At 43.1% G+C, this 21,249-nt stretch overlaps 1 protein-coding gene across 1 annotated transcript; it reads right to left on the bottom strand.

Annotated features, from left to right (window-relative positions):
• Nucleotides 1-906: 906 nt before the first annotated feature.
• On the bottom strand, nt 907-4,613 carry LOC130679938 (RNA exonuclease 1 homolog). Its single transcript, XM_057489541.1, has 8 exons — nt 4,591-4,613; nt 3,623-4,128; nt 3,049-3,122; nt 2,752-2,862; nt 2,195-2,310; nt 1,971-2,109; nt 1,698-1,818; nt 907-1,616 (listed from the first exon to the last, which is right to left on the bottom strand). Exons 1-8 carry the CDS (start codon nt 4,611-4,613, stop codon nt 1,528-1,530), a joined length of 1,179 nt encoding a protein of 392 aa, XP_057345524.1. The 3' UTR covers nt 907-1,527.
• Between the last annotated feature and the right edge of the window lie 16,636 nt (nt 4,614-21,249).

Here is a 21,249-nt window from a genome sequence, read left to right as displayed (position 1 = left end):
AGTGGGCTCCTCCCAGAACAGGAGGCCCACTGAGAAGTCACCTGCCCGTTTTCTTCTTGGGGAAACTGAGTACCAGATGGAAAAAATACACACCCACATGCATATGCACTCATTTATCCACTCAACAAACACGAAAATATGGTTCCTATAGCGCTAAAAAGAGAGTTAAACATAAGGGCCTGGAGGGGGCAGGAGAGTGAGCTTTGGAGAGGAGAGAGCCCCCAGTGAGCCCAGACCTCTCAGCACCGAACCAGCGCCCCTCCTGAGAGTCTCCCCTCACCCCAGGAGCTGCGCTGCATGGACAGGACTGCCGGAAGGACCCGTCTAAGCCCCGGTCCTGGCATCAAATTGCCTGATGACCACAGGCATGACCAGAGCCAGGAGCTCAGTGCCTGCTGTGTAGGCCTTGCAGTGCAGTGTTCAGTCCTGCTGTACAGCTCCTGGGGGCCACAAGGGGGGGTTCATCCAGCTGTGCCCCCAGTGCCCTGTGCCAAGGCAGAGTCACGGGTCAGAGCTGGAGCCCAGGCAGATGAGGATGTGCTGTGAGCCTTGTGGCCATCCCGGCTTTTCTGGGAGTGGGACAGGTGCACAGGGGGCCAGTGGCCACCGCCCTTCCCATGGTAGCTTCCCAGATTCAAGGCAGTGGCTCTCCGGGTCTCCTCCCCCACCCCTCTGCCCCCCACCGGCAGACAGGGCAGCAAGCAAACACCGCTGCACTTGCAGGCCTTGGCCGCCAGCTGCACTGTGGGCCCTGAGGCAAAGCCACAGGGCTCAGGGCCTGCTTCCCCCGGCAGGCTGGCTGCCCGACGTGGGTTGGGACAGGAGCTGGTTCTCAGAGAGGCAAGCCAGGTTCCCACCCTGCTCCCTAGCTGCAGCCTCACCAAGAACACGACCAGATGCCAGATCTAAAGTCCATACAAACATTTATTCTGTCCCTGTTGGGGCTGGGGGAGGGGGTCAGGGCACTGGGCTGTGGGCCTTTACACACAGCCTCGGGAAAAGGGCAGGGGCTCCGGTGAGGCCTGGGGGGAGGGTGGGGGGGCTGGCTTGGTTCCCAGAGGTCCTGCAGTCCAGGTAGGCTGCGCCAGGGAAGGGGACTCCTGGGCCCAGCCGGCTGACCAAGCCCGGCCCAGGAAGGCAGGCAGCACCAGGGTCCTGCTGCTCCAGGTGGGAAAGACAACTGTGCAAGTCATCAGGCTTAAATTAAAGAGAATAAAAATACAAAATAAAAAAGGACAACCCCGTCTCAAACCTGCACGGCCCTGGAGGTGGGGGTGGGAGCAGGTGGTCTCGCTGGGGGACGCGGCGGCCCTCGCGGCAGCAGCAGCCTGGAGGGCAGGGGTCCAGGGCGGAGGGGGCGGGGCTGAGCGGGGCGGCGGGGACTCCGGCGGCTCTCGTGCTGCTGCTTGCCCGCTCTCGGTCTCCAGTCTCAGCGACGGACCCGGTCAGCTCCCGAGGTTTATTGCACTGTTTGGAAGAGGCCTGGGGCAGAGGGCGGGTCGGAGCCCCGGGGGAGGTGGGCGGCGGTCACCGCTTGGTCTTGGCGTCTTCTCGGATCTTCCAGATCACCAGGTGCATGCAAGCGCTGGCATCCTCACTGGAGCTGTGCCCGTCCACTACGGAACAGCGCCGTGTCAGGAGGGGCCGGCCTGACTGCTGGGCCCCCGCCCTGTCCCCCGCCCCTGCCGGGCCCTCACCGCTGTCCTGGATGATCTGTCTGAGGTAGTCGGCCATGAGGGTCCTCAGGGAGCGCTTGTACGGCAGGCCCAGGCGGTGTGGGAAGAGCACAGCCGTGTCCACCACGGTGCTGTGGATGACCTAGGGACGCACGGCCAGCTGGGACTCGGCGCCCAGGGCCCAGGGGCTCCGGGGTAGTGTGGCCACGGAGAGAGGCAGGCTGCAGACACGGACCCTACCCCCTACCCGAGGGCTCGGGGCCTGCAGTGAGTGGGGCCAGGGCGGCTGGGCACCTTCAAGGCCAGCAGGTCGCTCTCCAGGCTGTGTCCGATGAGGATGGTGTCAGCGCTGAACATGCTCAGCAGGACAGCCTGGACGTCCCGGAGAGAGATGCTCGTATCGGCAAGGTCAGCCTCAGTCACCCCTGAAAACCTGGAGTGGGAGGTACAGGGTCCATGAGGGCAGCTGGGTGGGCTGAGCAAGGCCTGAGGGCAGCGGGGCAGGGCTGGGGCCCTACCTGGTGTTGTAGTCCACGATCTCATTGTCTGGCTTGACGAAGGTGTCGTAAACGACGTGCATGTCCGTGTCCACCACTGTGACGCGCGTCAGCTCCAGGCCGTAGGTGGTGTAGGACTGCAGGGCCAGGGATTCACCCTCAACTCCACCTCCCCTGCCGCCCAGGCCCCGCCTACCAGGTGCCCGGGCCCTTTTCAGACAGATTCGCCAACTGGGCCAGAGACCTTTGGGCTCCTGTGGCCACTGGAGCGAGCGGACCTGGGGCGCCCCTTCCCAGAGCCCACACAGCCCCTGCACAGTGTGTGACGGGTGCAGGCAGGGATCCAGGCACGGGCGGGCAGGCGCTGGCAAGGCCCGGAGGTGCCAGACACGGCTCAACACATGCCGGGGCTGGGACCTGGCTGCTGTCCCGCCGTCACCCGCTGTTTACCCCAAGACCTGCACTGCCTCAGAGCTCGGGCGGAGGAGCAGGGGCGGCCCGCTGCGGCCAGGATGCCTGTGGTCCTGAGCAGCAACGAGCGCCTGGTGGGCGCCCGTAGAGGCTGCTGGGTGACTCACCATTTCACAGTCGAGGGCGAATATTCCTGGATGGGCACCTTCTGAAAGCTCTTTATCGAAGGTCTTCACGAAGCCTTCGAGGTTTTCCTTCCGGCCATCCAGCACGTGTTGCTGGGAGCGGGGGCGGGGGGCGGAGGTGAGGGTGCAGGCTCGGGGGCTGCGGCAGGAGGGGCCTCAGGAAAAGCCAACAACCGGGCGGACCCAAGGCAGGAGGAGGGGGGCTCAGGGCTCCAGCCTGGGCCATACCTCAGCCCCTCAAGGTTGGGGGGCGCTCCGAGCAGGGCCCAGGAGACCTACCTTGGCGACCTGGCAGCCGGTGGAGCCAACGGCGGCTGAGCAGCACAGGTACTGGGTCTCCCAGCCACCGGCCACTGAGAGGGAGACGCGGTCAGGGCCCATCCAGCCACCAGGCCCCATCCCCACGCCTCCCGTAGGTGGCTCTGGTACCGTCTGCCTGAGCGGGGCAGGGGCTCCCCAGACAGGACCCCGCCCTGGGCCAAGGGAGTGGGAGCCCCCTTTCCTGGGAGGTACCAGGCTCCACGAAGGGGTGAGGATTTGGGACAGGAGGGCCCTTCCTGGTTTGGCAGTGGGGTCACGCCCAGACACGGGTGGGGATGATACCCCACATGCCTGGCAGAGATGGGTGTGCAGGAGGCTGGCAGGCAGCTCGAGAACACGTGGGTCCCCAGAGCACGAGCCGGGCGACTGGATGCAGCCACAGGCCAGGACGGGCCTCCCCGTGCAGGCGGGCGGCCCCCTGGGCACGGGGCCCAGGGAAAGCCGGTCACGGTAAGCCGTTCATATTGCCTTTGGCACAAAAAGCAAATGGCAGAGACTAAACTGGGGTCAGAGGGAGGGGCCCGGGTCTCACCTCGGTTCCGTCGGAGCCGCCCCCAGTGGTAGGAACACTCCTCGTCCCGCACGCAGCGGCCCGAGGGCGACAAGAGGTGCTCAGTGCCACAGCGGCAGCAGATCCTGCAGGAGGCTGTGGGGGCCGGGACGGCAGGCAGCAGGGGGCCGCAGCTCCACGCGCACCGCACCCATGCTGGCCCCCGACGCGGCCGCGACTCACAGTCCTTGGGCTGCTTCTCCTCAGCCGTGAAGACGAGGGCACCGCCTGGCCGCCCCGGGTGCGGGAACGGGTAACCGTTCTCCTTGAGCTGGTCCTCGGTGAGCAGGTACCCCTTGAGGCGGCCGTACAGGGCGGCCCCTGGGGGTGGCGGGAGGCAGTCAGCCCGCAGCCGGGCCAGGTGGGGCAGCCGTGTGGGGGATACCCCTATAACGTGAATATTGTTCCATTTGCATTGGTCACACCGTTCTCTCAATATTCTTTCATTCTTAGGGATCCTTTTTTCTCTCTGTGCCTCAGTGTCTTTGTATTCCTCTTCTCTAATTTATTTTCCATTAACTGTCTCTTCTACTACATCTAACCTGCTTTTAAATCCCTCCATTGTATGTTCCATTTCAGATATGCAATTTCTTAATGATTGAATCTGTCTTAAATTTGTTCCTGAATTCTTGAATATTTTTCTGTACCTCCGTGAGCATGTTTGTGATTTTTATTTTAAACTCTCTTTCAGGAAGATTGGTGCGTTCAGTTTCATTTGGCCCTTTTTCTGGGGTTTATGAGATTTTGATCTGAACCAGGTTCCTTTGATATTTCTATGTGGCTCCCTCTAGTGGCCAGAAGCTGCAGTCTCTGGAGCTGCTCAGCCCCTGGAGTGAGGTTGGGGGTCACAGGGGGGCGGCGCTGGTGCCCGGGTGGAAGAAAGAGCTGTTTCTTGCTTCCCGGCCGCAGTGCCTGTCCCCAGCGTCAGAGCCAGTTGGCAGAGCACACACGTGTAAGCCTCTGTGCTTCGCATCTCTAGCTGTTGTAGGCGGGGCCTCCCTCTGACTGGCCTGATGGTTTCCGAGCTGGTGCCAGCAGGCCAGGAGGAAGGCGCAGCAGGCATCGCAGTGGGGGCCTCGGAGCTGAGGAGCCAGCCAGCGGGTTGGGGCACCTGAAGCTCCTCAAAGTTCCCAACCTGCTGGGCAGAGTGCACCCAGACAACCTTGTCCCCCTGCCCCTTCTCCCGTGCAAGCTCCGTGCAAACTCGCCCCTTCAGCAGCCCTCTTGCTGCTAGGAAGCCTCTCTGACCCCCTGCCTTTCCTTTGTCCCAGAGCGGCCAGATGTGGATCCCCTTCCTCCACAAACGGCCCGGCCCGGAATCTCAGTCTCTCAAGCACTCCCTGTCCCAGCTCCCCACCACCACCAAACTCCACAGCACCACACAATGTAGGTTTGTGTTCCAAGGCAGATGTCCAGGGCTGGGTGTTCAGCAGTGCAGGGCTTCCACCCCCTCCCCGCTCCATTTGTCTTCCTCCGGCCGGTGAGCTGGGGTCAGGGAAGGGCTCAGGTCCTGCCGGATCAAGGCTTTGGTACGTCACCCTGTTCCGTGAGGTCTGCTCTGTTCTCCAGGTGTATGCAGTCTGGTGCAGCCTTCTTTCCTGTTGCTGTTTTAGGGCTAGTTGTATTAACTATATTTTCGTACTGTATGTGGTTTTGGGAGGAGTTCTCTGTCTCACCTCTCATGCCACCATCTTATATCTAGACCAACCACATTAATGGGAAAACAATTAAGTGAAATGATTATGCACTAGTAATCCACTTTGGCGCATCTGTAAAGACCAGAGAAGGATCACAGTGAGAGTTCTGGAACAGTCTACCATGGAGAAGGGAAAAACAGGACCATTAATGCTGGGAAGTTGCAAATGAATTGAAATTTTTTAACCTTTAAGTTTCATTACATGAGCCTCTCTTATTATTCATGTCTGATTCATAAAACACAAGCCAGTACATGCATTTCTGGTTAGAAACTTTGCATGGAGCAATACAAATAAAAGGTTTTAACAGGTCTTTCTTTTTTATCTACAAATTCTGAAGTTTTACGTTTTCGAATGACCTTTGGTTGAGTTTTCTTCTATTTGTTTTCTTTGAGGAAAACATGTTAAAGCAGACTGCATTTCAGAGTTGTGTTCTGAAAATTATGAAAGAATGAAAAAGTAAGAAGGAAGAGATTTAATATGATTTAAGTACAAGGGACACAGTCTGTTTTTGACTTGGGAGGCTTTTCATAGTGTATTTGTACAGAGATGAAGGTTTATTTCTTCTCAGGGCTGTGGTATGAGGTTGAATTAGGGAAGATACAATGTAATGGCAAATCTTAAAATGTGAGAGCTCTTACATACAGTTTTTCGTCAGTCTTCTGAGTTTAACTGCGAAGCTGTGTAAGTCAGAACCCAGTTTTTCTTCTCAGTTTTGTTTCAGGGGTTCATTAGTTTACGACAATTCAGGAACTGGTTGAATAGTAAAGATGCTATCTCTGGTGGAAGAAAAACAAACTTTATGATTTTATATCTATAGGCTCATTTTATAACTTGTGAAACAGAATCAGGGAGTTTTTCTTGCTTTCAGACTTACTCCGTTTTTACATAAGAATAAATTTCTCTTTGAACTCATAGAAGAATGACAGAATATTTGGAATTTGTGTTTAGATTTATAATAGTGCTGATATTTTAAAAGTAAAATAATTTTTGATTCCTTACTTGATCCAATGGTTTACTATTTTTTTCTTACATTTTCAAATGAATTAAAATACAGTAATGCAGTTAACATCAAATCATAATGATGACTTGTTAGTTAAAGGCTATTTCAGTCTATAAAACTTTGATTACTATGAATTTAGCTGTGGTTATATGAGTTTTCACATATGACTGCCCACAAATTTTTATGTTAACTAAAATTATAAACTGTTTAAACTGTTCAAATTACTTAGCAATTAAACCTTCAACAAAATTGCAATTCATTTTAAATTTAGCAGAGGTTCGATGCTCTTTCTGAGGAAAACAACTGAACGTAATAGTGAAATATGTAAATTCAGTATTTTGCATGAACTGTTTCCCATAGGACAAAACATTCCCAGCACCAGGTATAGGAAAGCCTTCCAGTAATGTGAATTAATTTTCTAGTAAGGATATTTGGGAGGATTCCTGCTTTTTTGAATTTTATCCAGTTTTCACTCTTTGGAGCACACATTTTTAAAATTTGTGTTATATTCCTAATTTATGGCACTTCAAATTTTAATATTTAAACTCACATTCAACTCACTGAAGTCATGTCACATCGAATAAAGTAGATATTACCTATTACTTTGAGAATTGTATGACCTGAGACCATTAAAAACTAAGTTGGACATTGATACCAAAAATAGCATTTATAAAGCTCACCTTCCGTTTTGTTTCACTGGATAGAGACAGTGGTAATGTTCTCATATTATGTATGCCTCAGCCTTTGTGTCAAAATTTACATCATTTGGATCAGTATGTAGTGTTTATCTGTAAACTAGTGATTTCTTGTGTGCACATCCATAGACACCTGTATCCCGCAAGAAATGATAGGATGAGTTTTTAACCTGAATTTAAACACTCCAATTAGTTTTAGGTACATTTGTCACTTTCGGGTTCAATTTCAGCAGTGCGGCTGTTTGCGACAAAAATCTTTGTTTTTGATTTCTTTGGTGGTTTGTCAGCCACAGCCTACCAATACCATTACTTTATGACTACCTATCAGTGTGGCCCCAGATGTCCCAGTCTTTCTTGATCACTTGTTTCATCAGTTAACTCATGGATTTCAATGACTTAAGTAACAATAGATTTCCTGTAATTACTGAGAGTCAGAGGAATAATGTTTTGTATGCACAGATACACCGAGTCTTTCTCTACATTTTTTAAGCCATCAATCAGTAATATTCCTGTGCTATAACCTGAGCACAAGCACACTTAGTCAAAAGATGAGTAAGTTTTGTGAGTTCTGAACTCGGTCTGCTTTGTGTAATGTTTGGTCTTAAGGCTAAGTACCATTTTTCTCCTGTAGTTTTGCTATTCTTGAGTTAATTTTCTGTACTTCCTTGCTTCTTGAGTCTGCTGATTGGATTGTCATCCGTTACCATTTAAATTCAGCTGTCATTTTTTTGTCCTCATAGTATTACTATTATTCTCAGATTTTTCCAATAAGCAAAACTGTAATCATGTTGCTCCCTCTGCCCCTAACTCTTCCACTTGTTGAGATCATTTACCTTTTCATGCTTGCTTTCTGGTAGGTTTGATAAATGGAAATTAACTTCTAATCTCTTGCCTCCTACAATTCATGTTTTCCATACTAACTTATGGCCTTCTCATCATTTACTTTTTTCTCAGACAGAAAATGAGCAGTTCAAAAAAAAACCACTGTGAATATGTATTTTTGTTATTATGATACAGGGAAGCCTAAAACTAGTCTTTATCATTTTTTGTTGGAAGTATATACATGAACTAAGACCATTTTACCTGCTCAAATTTGTGATCAACAACTGAATTTGTTTCTTGGATAGAAATGGAAGTCCAATGTCACAGTAAATATTTGTCTAATGAATATGGATTTTAATGATTACTAGACAACTTGACTTCATGTGTCAATGGCTTACGGCCTACTAATAAGAAAACTTTCATGTAGTATTTCTGCTTATTATTTCAGGAACAGAATAATTAGGACCACTATTTGTAACTCAAACATAGCTTGTTAACATTCAAATTTATCATACCAAAAAAAAATGTGTGTGTGTGTGTGCATTATAATTCTAGTGATGTTTCAAAGAGTCTTCCTAAAAACTTAAAGTGTTTTAGACACACTGACATTTTGTTAGGTCTTGTTTTCCTTTTTTATAAAATTAAAGTAACTTAGAAATAACTAGTCCATACTTTTTGATGATGCTTTATATTAATTCCTGTTTGGAACACATTGGAATAATAATGATGATTATGTTTTATGAAGTTTGTATTGGTTATCAATTATCAGCTATTTTTTTCACTGTTTTTATCTTGAATATGATAAATGATCATGTAACTGAAAACTGTAAAAGATTAGTTTGTCATAATATTCTTTGGTCAATATATATATGAAATTAACCTTATAAAACTGCCTTTATGTTTGCATTTTCTTATCAGTGTGCTTTTATAGAAACCCAGATTTACTATTTACATTGTCAATATATTTAGAGCATCGCAAATGTGGGCCATGAAAATGATAATTTAATCGTTTCAGTGAAACTGAATAAAATAGAATGTCCTTTCACATCATTTGTGAGAACTTCAAATTGTTCATTTTCTATTTTCTAAGAGTACTCAGTTATATCCTAAAAATGCAAGGCTGTTTTAGTGTTTTGACCGAATGTCCTAACAGCAGAAACACATGGAGTCTCTTGGTAAGTCTGCATTTGATGCCAATGATAGCAGTGCGGTAGGTAGAAAACCAGCGCTGCTGTCGGGGCTCCCCTGGGGAACACTGTGCTGGAGCCGCAGCGGGCAGCTTTCACCTCTTCCAGTTGCCTTTTACATTAATGTCACTCACTGTGGCAACGACAGACTGAGCGTGAGTTCTCTGAATGGACAGTGACATTCCCAACGGCTTCAGAGGACATAGTCCCTTCAAAATGGCATATTAGCACATGACCTTGCTAGAAGAATGTTCTTCCTTAAAAATATAGCCATTTCCTTTTTTCCTTCTCATTTCATGTTGGGATCTCTCCAAAAACTAAAACATTTTATTTTGTAAAGAACTTTTTGGATAAATAAATTAGGCTTGTTAAAAATGTAATCAGATTCGCAAATCTCTTCACTCAAAACAGCCACTCTTAGCTTCTGCTAACATCCCTCAGTGGTAATGTTTCTCACTTCTCATGTATATGTTTAAATGTATGTACAGAATTTTGTACAAATGAGAATCATATTGATCATATTTTGCAACTTGCTTTGTTTCCTCCATATGTCATGGACATTGTTCCCTAATAATTTTATAAATACAGATTTGCATTAGAATTTAATGGCCTTATAATCTATTCTTTATATGTATCGTGATTATGACTATTTAATGGACCTTAGGAGGGTTTCTAAGTTTTTACTGTGAAAGCAATGCTATGTGTAAATCCTCTCCAAGTTATTAAGTTACTTCCCTTGTGTAGATTCTGGAACTGGAGCCGCCAGAGCTGCTCCTGTTGTGTTCACTTGACCAGTCTCCCGTTTCATTCTCCCACCAAGAAGGCACGGAAGTGATTTTATCGTATGTATTAGAGAAGATTGTTATTTTATGTTAAAATAAACCCATATTTCATGTAGTGGAAAACAAAAACTTGAGATTTCAAAGAACTTTCTAAGTTGCTTTGCATCAGGTCAGTTTAAAATCCTGTTCCTCACTGCCTCTTCTATTAACAATGCTTTGATAGAAAATACCAAAAACTATTCTGGATGTTTGAAATATCAAACAGTGATTATACAGTAAGGGAAAAATAATATATTAACAATACAGTTCATAGTTTTCTACTAGTTTTAACATGAATACGTGTTTCATCAAGCCTTGATGCCCCACAAGAGCTTTAATAATTAAGATTAATGATAAATATGGCAGTCTGTGTTCTAACGTAGAGTCAGCTGTCAGCCGGCTGCTGGCAGAAATGTTTGCGTTGCCAACATGTAGGAATTCCTCATTATCTTAGGGTATCATGCTGTACAGAATTCAGTAATGACAAATAAGGAATGGATACTGATACATATTTTTAAAAGTAAAATTGAGACTTTCCCTGGCTCTTGGTGCGTTGTAGGTAGGGAGAGCGAGGCCTAACCCCGCCACCCTGTGTCCTTCCTTGGACAGCCGTGAGGCCTGTGAGAGTCAAGGGAAGGCACCCTGAGCCCTCGGTCCTCCCAGCCCCGGTCAACTGCTTTTCCCAAATCTCGAGCTGAATGGAGTGCAGCCCCTGGTGCTCCCGTGCTGTGGGGAAGTCCTCGTAGGCCTTAAATCAGCACTATCCTGTCCTGGGTTTGTTCTTACCGGCAGCTGTGCCCCTGAGGGGGGCACCCCCTTCCCTGGCCCTGGTGGCTCCTCTGCGCTGCTGCCAGTCGGCTCCCAGGAGGCGAGACCAGGACCCTGCCTGCCCCCGAGAAGGGGTGCTTGCTGGGATCTGGAACAGGGCTGTGGGATTTCTCTTTATATAGAACTGAACACTGTAATGTCCATCTTGTATTGTTAAAGAGGGATGCATGGTGTTTACCTTTTGGGAGAAAAATGGTTTCCTCATACATAATGACAATTTTTAAATTGATTTTCTAAAATCCTTTGTGTGGTTTCCTTTATATCTTACTAGATTTTGTCAGAAATTTTAAAAGGGCAGATTTTAAGAAATGGGTCAGCCTTACCAGGAAAAGTGTAAGTTTGTTCTGATTTTGCATGAAAAAGAAAGTTTGGTGTTTCTACTTTTGTCATATTTATGTTATGAGAACCAGGGAAGCTGTGTTGTGTTACCTTGCGTCTATGCGTCAGCAGGAAATGACAGAAATAATGTGGTTTTTATCAATATTAATACTTACAGGTGCACTGTTTCAGAAAGGTCAGGAATGACAGCGAAACACCTTCATGCGAACGCCTTATAATGCGTCTTGAAAACATGCAGCAATTTAACCCACTCGGTCGTCCTTGGCTGCGAGAGGACGCTGCCACAAACACAGGAGCAGCAACCACGGCGGCGCCCTCCAGGCCCGAGCCGGGGATCCCTCCGGAGCTGCTGCCGCCAGAGCACAAAGACTGGCCAGGACTTCAGCTGAAGTCACACATTTCATTGTTTTCTCTTTCTTGTATGTGGACAGTACTTCTTTGAGCACTTGAGTTATTTGTAAATCACCACATATTTGCAGAATAGCCTAGGGATTTTCTGGGAGGAATTGTTGTTTTAATAATTAGGCCCTTAGTTTTTACTGAATTGCTGTCATCAATGACAAAAAAACCTCTTTACTATTGCGAGGTTGGACATTTTTTTGAATGTTGACTATCCAATCACGGTTTTTCTATCTGTGCCATGTGACAAATGCACAGCATAACCAGGAAAGATATTAATTACTTTAATTAACATGTGACTTTGGAAGCCTTATATTAATCAGCACATGACTCCTGGTTATTTGTACCCTTGTGGGAATTTTTCACCACCAAATGCCAATACCAGGCTAAAAAATATTGCTTTGTTTATACATGGAGATAATATCCATTGCAATAGTACTGTACATCTAAGAAAATAGAAAGTTATTAAAATATTATTACTATAGTACAACTCTAAAATGTCCAATTATTTGTATTTCACATGTGCTCTCATTTCTGAGAAGTTAGCTTTTGCACAACAACCGACCATGATTATCTGATGTCCTTCGGAAGGTTAGCTGAGTTGTTTCCTATATTAGGAAAAAATTTCTTGTCACAATTGAAAATGTCAGCATCAATTGAAAGTAACACCAAGCATGTGCTTGCTTTCTGAATATTATCCTCCAGCCACCCTGCCGAGGATCTGGCTGAGTTGGATTAGATCATCAATCCTCTCTGCTAACAGCACTTTTCCTGAACACCTGGGCTGCCGGGTCACATCTGAATCCAGCTACCGTTGTTTCTGTGACCCAATGTGCATTCACCAGAGCAATTTACATTATGTGTGCCAATTAAAAGTTACCTTATAACAACAGTTTAATATGACCTAGTTTTCCCCTATGTTAGTTATGTTATTTTACAGAAGGTGCATTTTTTTGTATGATCAAAGAATCTTTTAGGACACAGTTACTCACCATGATGATTATTTTTCTCTTTTTCTTTAGGCTTGTATCAGAATCTCTATAATGAAAATAATGTCTTTCATCTTCTTGTGCTATTCAGAAATCTGCTTTGATTGCATTTAAAATTTGATTTCATTTTTACCAGATTTAAGCCTAAATAAATAATTGAATTTGTCATATATTGTGGAAAATTTCTCTGCTTCCTGCTCCTAAATTCCCTACTTGAACTGTCACACTTGTTTGATTTATACTTTCCTATATATAGTTGTAGTGATAGAGATAAATACCTACTTACATTTTCAGTGCCAATTGTTTCGTATCAGACTGCAACATAAGCATACTGTTAGATGTAGTGTTATCAGATTTTTTGATACCATAATTATCTTTTGTTTTCCTTACTTTATGAGAGGAGAAAAATATAAAACTTTATATCATGAAAATTTATGATACTTTGGAGTAGAGACCTAACTTCTGTTATTCAACCAAAGTTTTACCGTCCAGGTTTGAACAGGGTTAAGTGGGGAGTAAATGTTCCATTAAAGAGAGTTTCTACTTAATGTTGGTAGAGACAATGAAGGGTAAAATATAAATTGGATGTGCTATTTTACCTGGAACTTGTATTTCAATTTTTCGTTCATTATTTTAAGGCACATGTGAGCATTGTACAAGGATATCAAAGTTGTGGTGTGCTGTTTTGGTGAGAAAACTGTACTATTTCTACTTGATTTCTCAGCTTTTCTACTGTCATTATTTTAGGTTTAATGGAAGAGTATAAGGATATATGCATTAAAAAAGACTCTTCTTATTTCTCATATATTGATTGGCCATATGTGCATGGGTTTAATTCTGGGCTCTTTATTCTGTTCCATTCATCTATGGGTCTGTTCTTGTGTCAGCACCATACTGTTTTGAATTACTATAGCTTTGTAGTATAGCTTGAAGTCAGGGAGCATAATGCCCCCAGCTGTGTTCTCCTTTCTTAAGATTGCTTTGGCTATTTGGGGTCTTGTGCTTCTGTATGAGCTTTAGGATTATTTGCTCTAGTTCTTTGAAAAGATAGTCTTATCAATAAGTGGTACTAGAGCACCTGGTTATCCACATGCAAAAAAAAAAAAGTGAATCAAGGTACAGACATTATAACTTGACAAAATTTAAGTCAAAATAATTTATAGACTCAAATGTAAAATGCAAAATTATAAAACTGGAGAAAACCTAGATAACCTTGGGTATGGCAATGACTTTTTAGATATAACAAACACCCAAGACACGGTCCACTAAAGAAGTAATCGATCAACTGGATTTAATTAACATTAAAAACATCTGTGAAATACAATTGTCAAAAGAATGAGAATAAGCCACAGAGTGGGAGAAAATATTTGCAAAAGACGCATCTGACAAAGGATTGTTAATCAAAAAATACAAAGAACTCTTTTAAAACTTAGTATGAAAAAAAACCAACCAGATTTAAAATTTGATGAAAGACCTTAACAGACGCCCCCATAAAGATGGAAAATAAGCATATGCAAAGATGCTCCATATCATATGTCATCAGGGAAATGCAAACTAACTAAACCAGTGAGATATCCCTATATACCTATTAGCATGGCCAAAATCCGGAGGACTGACAACAGAAAATACTGGCAAGGATGTGGAGCAACAGGAACTCTTCATCATACTGGTTATGTTGTAAAATTGTAGTCACTTTGGAAGACAGTCTGACAGTTTCTTGCAAAACTGCACATATTTGTACCATATGAACCAGCAATCACACTCTTTAGTATTTACCCAAAGGAGTTTAAAAACATATCCTCACAAAATCCTCCACGCAGTTAATCAAAATAATATGGTATTGGTGCAAAAACAGACACATAGATCAATGAAACAAGAGAGGCCCCAAATAAACCCACTAGTATATGGTAAATTAATTTACAACAAAGGAGCCAAGGATACACAATGGGTAAAAACAGTCTCTTTAATAAATGGTATTGGGACAACTGGACAGTTATATGCAAAAGAATGAAACTGGATCACTATCTTACCCATACACAAAAGATCAAGTCAAAATGTATTAAAAACTTGCATGTAAAACCTGAAACCATACAACTCCTAAAAGAAAACATAGGCAGTAAACTGTTTGACATCAGTCTTTCCCATGATTTTTTAGATTTGACACCAAAGGAAAGGCAACAAACGCAAAATAAGTAAGTGGGATACATCAAACTAAAAAGCTTCTGCGCAGCAAAGGAAACCATCAACGAATTGAAAAGGCAGCCTACTGAATGGGAAAAAATACTGCAGATGATATATCTGATAAGGGGTTAATATCCAAAATCTATAAAGAATGCACACAACTCAACACCAAAAAAGGCAATCTGATTAAAATGTGGACAGAGGATCTGAGTAGACATTTCTCTGAAGAAGACATGCAGAGTAGGGACAGGCATATGAAAAGTTGTTCAGCATCACTAGTCATCAGGGAAATGCAAATCAAAACCACAGTGAGATGTCACCTCACATCTGTAAGAACAGCTGTTATCAAAAGAGAAGAAACAGCATGTGCTGCAGATGCTGAGAAGTGACTAGAGGTCACCAGGAGGGAGAGGATGGCATGGTGGAGAACGTGAGGGGGTAACAGAGCCATAAAAATCTCAATCACAATTAAAGTTGGTCACAGGGATGGAAGTGCATCATGGAGAATAGAGTCAATGTCTGTAACATCTTCCTATGTTGACAGGCAATAATCTGCACTAGTTGGGACAAGGATTTAATAACGTGTTGAATCACTGTGTTGTATATTTGAAACCAATATAATATTGTATATCAACTACATTTCAATTAAAAATTATTACTACAAATTAAAAAAAAAAGAAATAGCTTGTGCTGGTGTGGTGTGGAGAAAAGGGAACCCTTGTGAACTGTTGGTGGGAATGTAAATTGGTGCAACTACTATGGAAAACAGTGTGGCGTTTCCTCAAAAAGTTAAAAATAGAGCTTGCATATATAATTCAGCAATTTTACTTCTGGGTATTTATCTCAAGGAAGTAAAAACAGTAACTTACAAAGACATTTGCAGTCCCATGCTCATTGCAGTATTATTTACAATAGCAAAAATATGGAAGCAACATTGTGGGATTCACACATAAAGTATCAAAATCAAGTGAATAATCATATCTGACTTGATTGTTTATACTTCACGATTCATAATCAAAACAGAAACAGTTTCTGTGATATGAGTGCCCTTGCAGTGTTCACCATGTAAGAACTTGTTCACTATGTAAGAACTTGTTCGTTATGCTTCAGAAGATTGGAGACTGTTGAGAATTGGAGTTGATTAATGATTGTGCATTGAGTCCCCTATACAGAATTTTATTGTTGTTAACAACCATTTGATCAATAAATATGAGAGGCACCCTCTCAGCACCACTCTTGCGCTGTTACGCCTAGAGTCCCCTGGCTGGCCCCCTCAGGTCCTCGATATCTCATCACGTCTCCTCCCTTATCTGCAGGTCAGAAGCAGGGAGGGACCGACAAACATAGTGTCCGAGTCTCCAAAAGAAGAAGGAACGGTGCCCGACTAGGGCAATGAGCCAGCAGCAAGCAGCCTCACTGAGGACCGGGGTGAGTGGAGGCAAGCGACACACTCAGTTGATCAAAGGGTCCTTGGAACAAGGCACTAAGTGTTAGAAAGGTTATTTTTTAACATGTTGTCTAACTTTTTGTTTTAGATTTTGCCTCAAGGGGTAAACATTTTGTTGCTGTTATTCAAATATCTTTTAAGTTTAGTAAGGTTAATAACTTCAAGTTATTATTGGTTTGGATATCTGGGGTAAAAGTTCATCTTTATATACTTACATGACTTTTTGGTTGAAAGTAAACAGTTTGTTAATCTAATGTGGGGTCTCCTGACTTAAAACATTTGCAGCCTTTTCTTGTTAAGTAGTCAAATCATTCTTTTAAATGACCTACTAAAGTTGTTGCAAATTTATTTACATGTGCTATTTACATTCAGATTTAAATTGCAATCTAAATGTGAGCTAGTATAAAAACTTACCTGGTAAAATAATTTATGTTTTAAAGGCTTATTTTTTATCAAACACAGCTGTAACCCCTTATGTATTTTTGTGCACTTGACACAGTTGTGTAACAGTTGAATAATGCTGGTTAGCTGTAAAGGTGGTGGTGTTTTGTAGTACAGAAGCTTGGCTACTTCATTGTGGATAAAATGAGAGTTCCTGTGGCCAGGATTCTTACCTGGCCCTGCTTGACTAGCTCACTGCACACCTGTGGGCGATACATGGCTGTTGACTCTATAAAAAGAGCTTCACCCAGTGCTCTGGGTGAGACATGGTGGCAGGGCTGCAAGGCTGCAGGAGAGCAGAGCAGAGGCTGGAGTGGTGGCAGCGCCAAGGACAGAGGCCCAGAGGATGGCTGTGTGGGACAACTGCACAGAGAGGCCCGAGGACAGCTGTGTGGACAGAGGGGCCCAGAGGACGGCTGTGCAGACAGAGCGACCCAGAGGCAGAGACTGGCTTGCTGCATGCAGAATCGCTCTGAGTGAACGGGATTCTAGTGACTGACCTGCCACCTGGAAATAAAATTGGGTATAACCCTTTCATCCCAAGAACGTTTTGCTGTCATTTTCTTTGGTCACATTGAATCCATAATGAACTTGCCCAGGGCTGAAACCCATAGGCAAGACATTCATGTTTTCTCCTGATTGCCCCTATGTAAGGGTGATGTGCTATGCTGAAGCAAATGGCTATCCAGTTCATTAAAAATCTGATAATTGCAAAAAAAAGAGGGTCTGACACATGCACTTCCAGTCACCGAAGCCTTGCATATATAACTAGAGCATACAGTGAGCACATCATCTAGCAGATGATAAATACATCTTTTTCTTTCAACCCCAAAGTGGTAAATATGATCATTTTCATTTACAAACTTGAATATGAAAAGTTAAGCAAATGACCTGAAGTTTTTGTAAGTACTAAATAACATGCTGTATCTTTTTGCTTATGCATATGCTGTAATGTAGCTACTTTCTGAAATCTAACACATTTTTCCTGGTGTTCTAAAAAATTTAAAATTGCATTATATTCTCCTTTATAAAACTGTGAAACAGAAAGATAATGAGGTCATCCATCTCAAATGTCATAACTAGAAGTATCAAGACAACTGAGTCACAGCCTTCAAACATCCAAGGTGTAAATAAATAATTTAGCAAGCTAAAATCCAAGTCACACAATATCCATCATATTATTAATAAGTTTTCACAAATGCCTAGGGTACCTAACTGGTTTTCTTGGTTTCACTGGATATGGCTGGTAATTGTAGGTCTGCTTTTGTTATGTATCTGTATTCCTATTCTGTTAATGTGTATACGCAATTTAATTAGTAGTTTGTTAAAACCTATCCATGCTGAAGTTACTCTACAAGAAGTTATGTCAAAGAAATAATCAATCTTCCCATGTTTTCTTCCGCCTGCTACTTCTACAGCTTTTCTTCTTCCTTCCTAATTACAACCCTTTAGTAGAATTCGTGCCTCATATCGAAAATTACCGAGTATCATAATTCTTCCAAGTGGTAAAGATACCTCAAGACAAATGCTGGGCATAGAAGCCACAGGGCATAAATCTGCAAAGAAGTAAAAAGCTAACCTTTTCAAAGAATATTGCTTCTCACTTACCAACTTTACATTTCCCTGTATGGCCTCGGAAGACGGCTGGTTAGCCAGAGACGGGTAAGATTCCTCAAGGGAGGAACAACCTAAGACAGGCACAGTCGCAGGGGGGCCATCAGGTGAGAAATTGCGGATGAATAGAGGCGAGGCTTAGAACCTCAACCCCCGTTTTGAGAGAAATCTTCTGCATCCGTGGATGTTTTGTTGCCCTTGTCTAGCCTGGATTAATACTTAGTCTATAGGCACAGACCTGATCATCTACATTTGCCCTCTTACAGCACTAAATTATGTTTTCTACCTTTATCTTGCATCTACCTACCACTTCAGCATTTTACTAAAAAAAAAAAAAATAAGGGAGAAATGTGGGATTCACATATAAATCAAGTATAAAAATCAAATGAATAATCATATCTGACTTGATTGTTTATAGTTCATGATGTGTGATCAAAACCGAAAGTTTCTGTGATGACTGCCCTTGCACTGTTCACCATGTAAGAACTTAGTCACTATGTAAGAACTTGTTCACCATGTCAGAACTTGTTCGTTATGCTTCAGAAGATTGGAGACTGTTGAGAATTAGGCTTGGGGTTGATTAATAATTGTGCATTGAGTCCCCTATACAGAATTTTATTGTTAACAACCATTTGATCAATAAATGTGAGAGATACCCTCTCAAAAAAAAGAAAATCCAAGTCACACACACCTGTTACTCTGCATGGCTTTGATCCCCAAGATTATCATAACCCTACCCTGGCTCTGCTTTGAATCTTCTTGATGGCTCAATATTCCATTTCAATTTATGAGCTTTGAATTACTGCCCCGGGAGATAGTTATTCCTAGCTTGACTTTGTAATTTGGACCTCATGTAATATCCCCTTGCTTCTCCTTCAGCCCAGCATAGGACTAACTCTAGCCCCACTCATCCTTTCTTCTTCACTTCATAGTTGCTAATCCAGAAATCTGGTCCCAGAATTATTTTCAATTTCCACTACCCAATTCTCTTTGAGCAGCTGACTAAATCAAACTTTGAGAAATACATTCAGCTTTCTTACATGAGAGTAAAGGAACTGGAGTCTAGGGAGATTGGGCAAATAATGGCATAGACTTCAGCTGGGATCTCTGAATTCTCAACCCAACCCTCTTCCTATATATTGAATTGCCACAGTATATTGTGTTTAAATACACTGAATTGAAATGATGTTTGGGAACATCAACTGTGATGTTCGGAGCCATATTAAAAAAAAAAACTTTAAAGTAGACAACTGTAATGTAATTAACTCAATGTTTGTGATGAAGTATATTTACATTACAGAGGAGTTTTCAAAACAAGTGAAACAGACCTATTACTAGTATCCAGAAACTACATTTATGCCAACAGTTATTAATCTAACCAAACATCTGCTTAAACTTTTTAAACACACCACACATATATGGGTACCTTCACACAAGCACACACCTATTCACACTAATTATGACTTTGCTAAACTTAGGAATCCTAAAAATCCCACCAAGGAGCTAATTGGTCACAACATTATCTCACTCTTTATTGTATCAGTGAAAAACATTTTAGTTTCCATCAGGACCATTTTGTTTCCTTGATACAAACCAAATGTTCAGTGATACTTTAAACTTCAGAATAATTTTTCTTCACTTGAGAATTAAATGAGTATTACTGGACCAAGGTATTAGAATACATTGTGTAGTACATGAAACATAAAAAATAGGGACATTTTGAAAGGACCTCATGGTAAGAGAAGTAGGAAATTTAACAATATTATGTTCCATAACCACATTTAATAATTGAATGACAATGATTTTTCATTTCTTTCAACTTAATTATATTATACAATTTACCTAATACTTATTAAATGAATGACAGGAAAAAAAATCTGTTTTCTTATGTTTTTGTAAAAGACTAAACCAAATTAAAGCTGAATTATATAAACATGCTGACTTTATAGAATGGACAATAGTAGCAAATAAATTTTATGTGGCAGATTTATTAAAAATTACTTTCTGACATCTAATTAGATCCCTGTTCATACTGCTCTCCTGTTAGAACTATTAGAGCCCTCCCAAGTGTAAGTAAGAGAAATCCTTCACATGCCTACATTAAACAAATGAAATACACTGGTTTACAAATCTTAAAATCTGAAAGCATACCTAGCTTCAGGTATTTCTCAAAATTTTTCTCAGGTATTTGGCTTTTACTCTATTATTGTTTTCCTTCTCTCTTGATGTTGAACTTCCTCATTCTCATGTACACAAGATAGCCACAAGCACCTCAATTTTACATCCTACCAGCTTAGCGACTACAGTGGAAAATGAATGATCATTTTCAGTAGTTCCAGCCAGTACCTCAGATTCAACTCTTAAATACACTTTTGGTCGCATGCCCGCACCTAAACCGTCCTCATCACCAGCAATTTGAGGATGTCGACCGGACAGGCTGCGTCGCGCTTCCTTCCCTTGCGCTGCAGCAGTGACCTCAGCTAAGCCTAAGCAGAGGGGTGCAGACTGAGGAACGGGCTTTCCCCTCAGGAAAACCTGGGTGCTGTGACCATGTATGAGAAATGGATGCTGAGCAGCAGAAACAAAACACACTGCTGCTTCTCAAAAAGTAACAAAACATCTTAATCAGCACCTTATTTCTTACAGGAAAATAATCAAAACCCAATCTATGATCTGTGTCAAATATTTCTTCTGGGATCCATTTCACATTTCCATCCCAACCCCATCACTGTGGCCACAGCTGCCCCAACAAACCGCGGTCTTCCAAGACTACTCCTTGTGTCTGACATACACTCTCTTTACCAACACACACTGGTATGCCACCTTCCACCTGTAGAAACTCATACTTTTTCAGATGTAAATGTTGTTATCTCTGTGAAATATTTCCAACTTCCATTATCATCACACAGTTCTCTGTACTCACACAATACCATATACATAAATCTCTTATAGCATATAATATACTGTATTTTGGTAGTTTCTATGTGGTATTTCCCTCATCTGGAGTGTGAATTACTTGGGAGTACACACCGCTGCAACATTTGACATGTCTCTAGAGCCTAGGACAGCAAATGACTCTGTTAAAGTTAGATGGATTAATTATTAAGTTGAGTTGAATAATGTCTCAAATCCAGTGGCCAAATCATATT

The sequence above is a fragment of the Manis pentadactyla genome, chromosome 12 (genome assembly GCF_030020395.1).
Source record: "Manis pentadactyla isolate mManPen7 chromosome 12, mManPen7.hap1, whole genome shotgun sequence".
Lineage (NCBI taxonomy): Eukaryota > Metazoa > Chordata > Mammalia > Pholidota > Manidae > Manis > Manis pentadactyla.
Note: the sequence above shows the minus strand (reverse complement) of the source record. Positions and strands in the feature narration are given on the sequence as shown.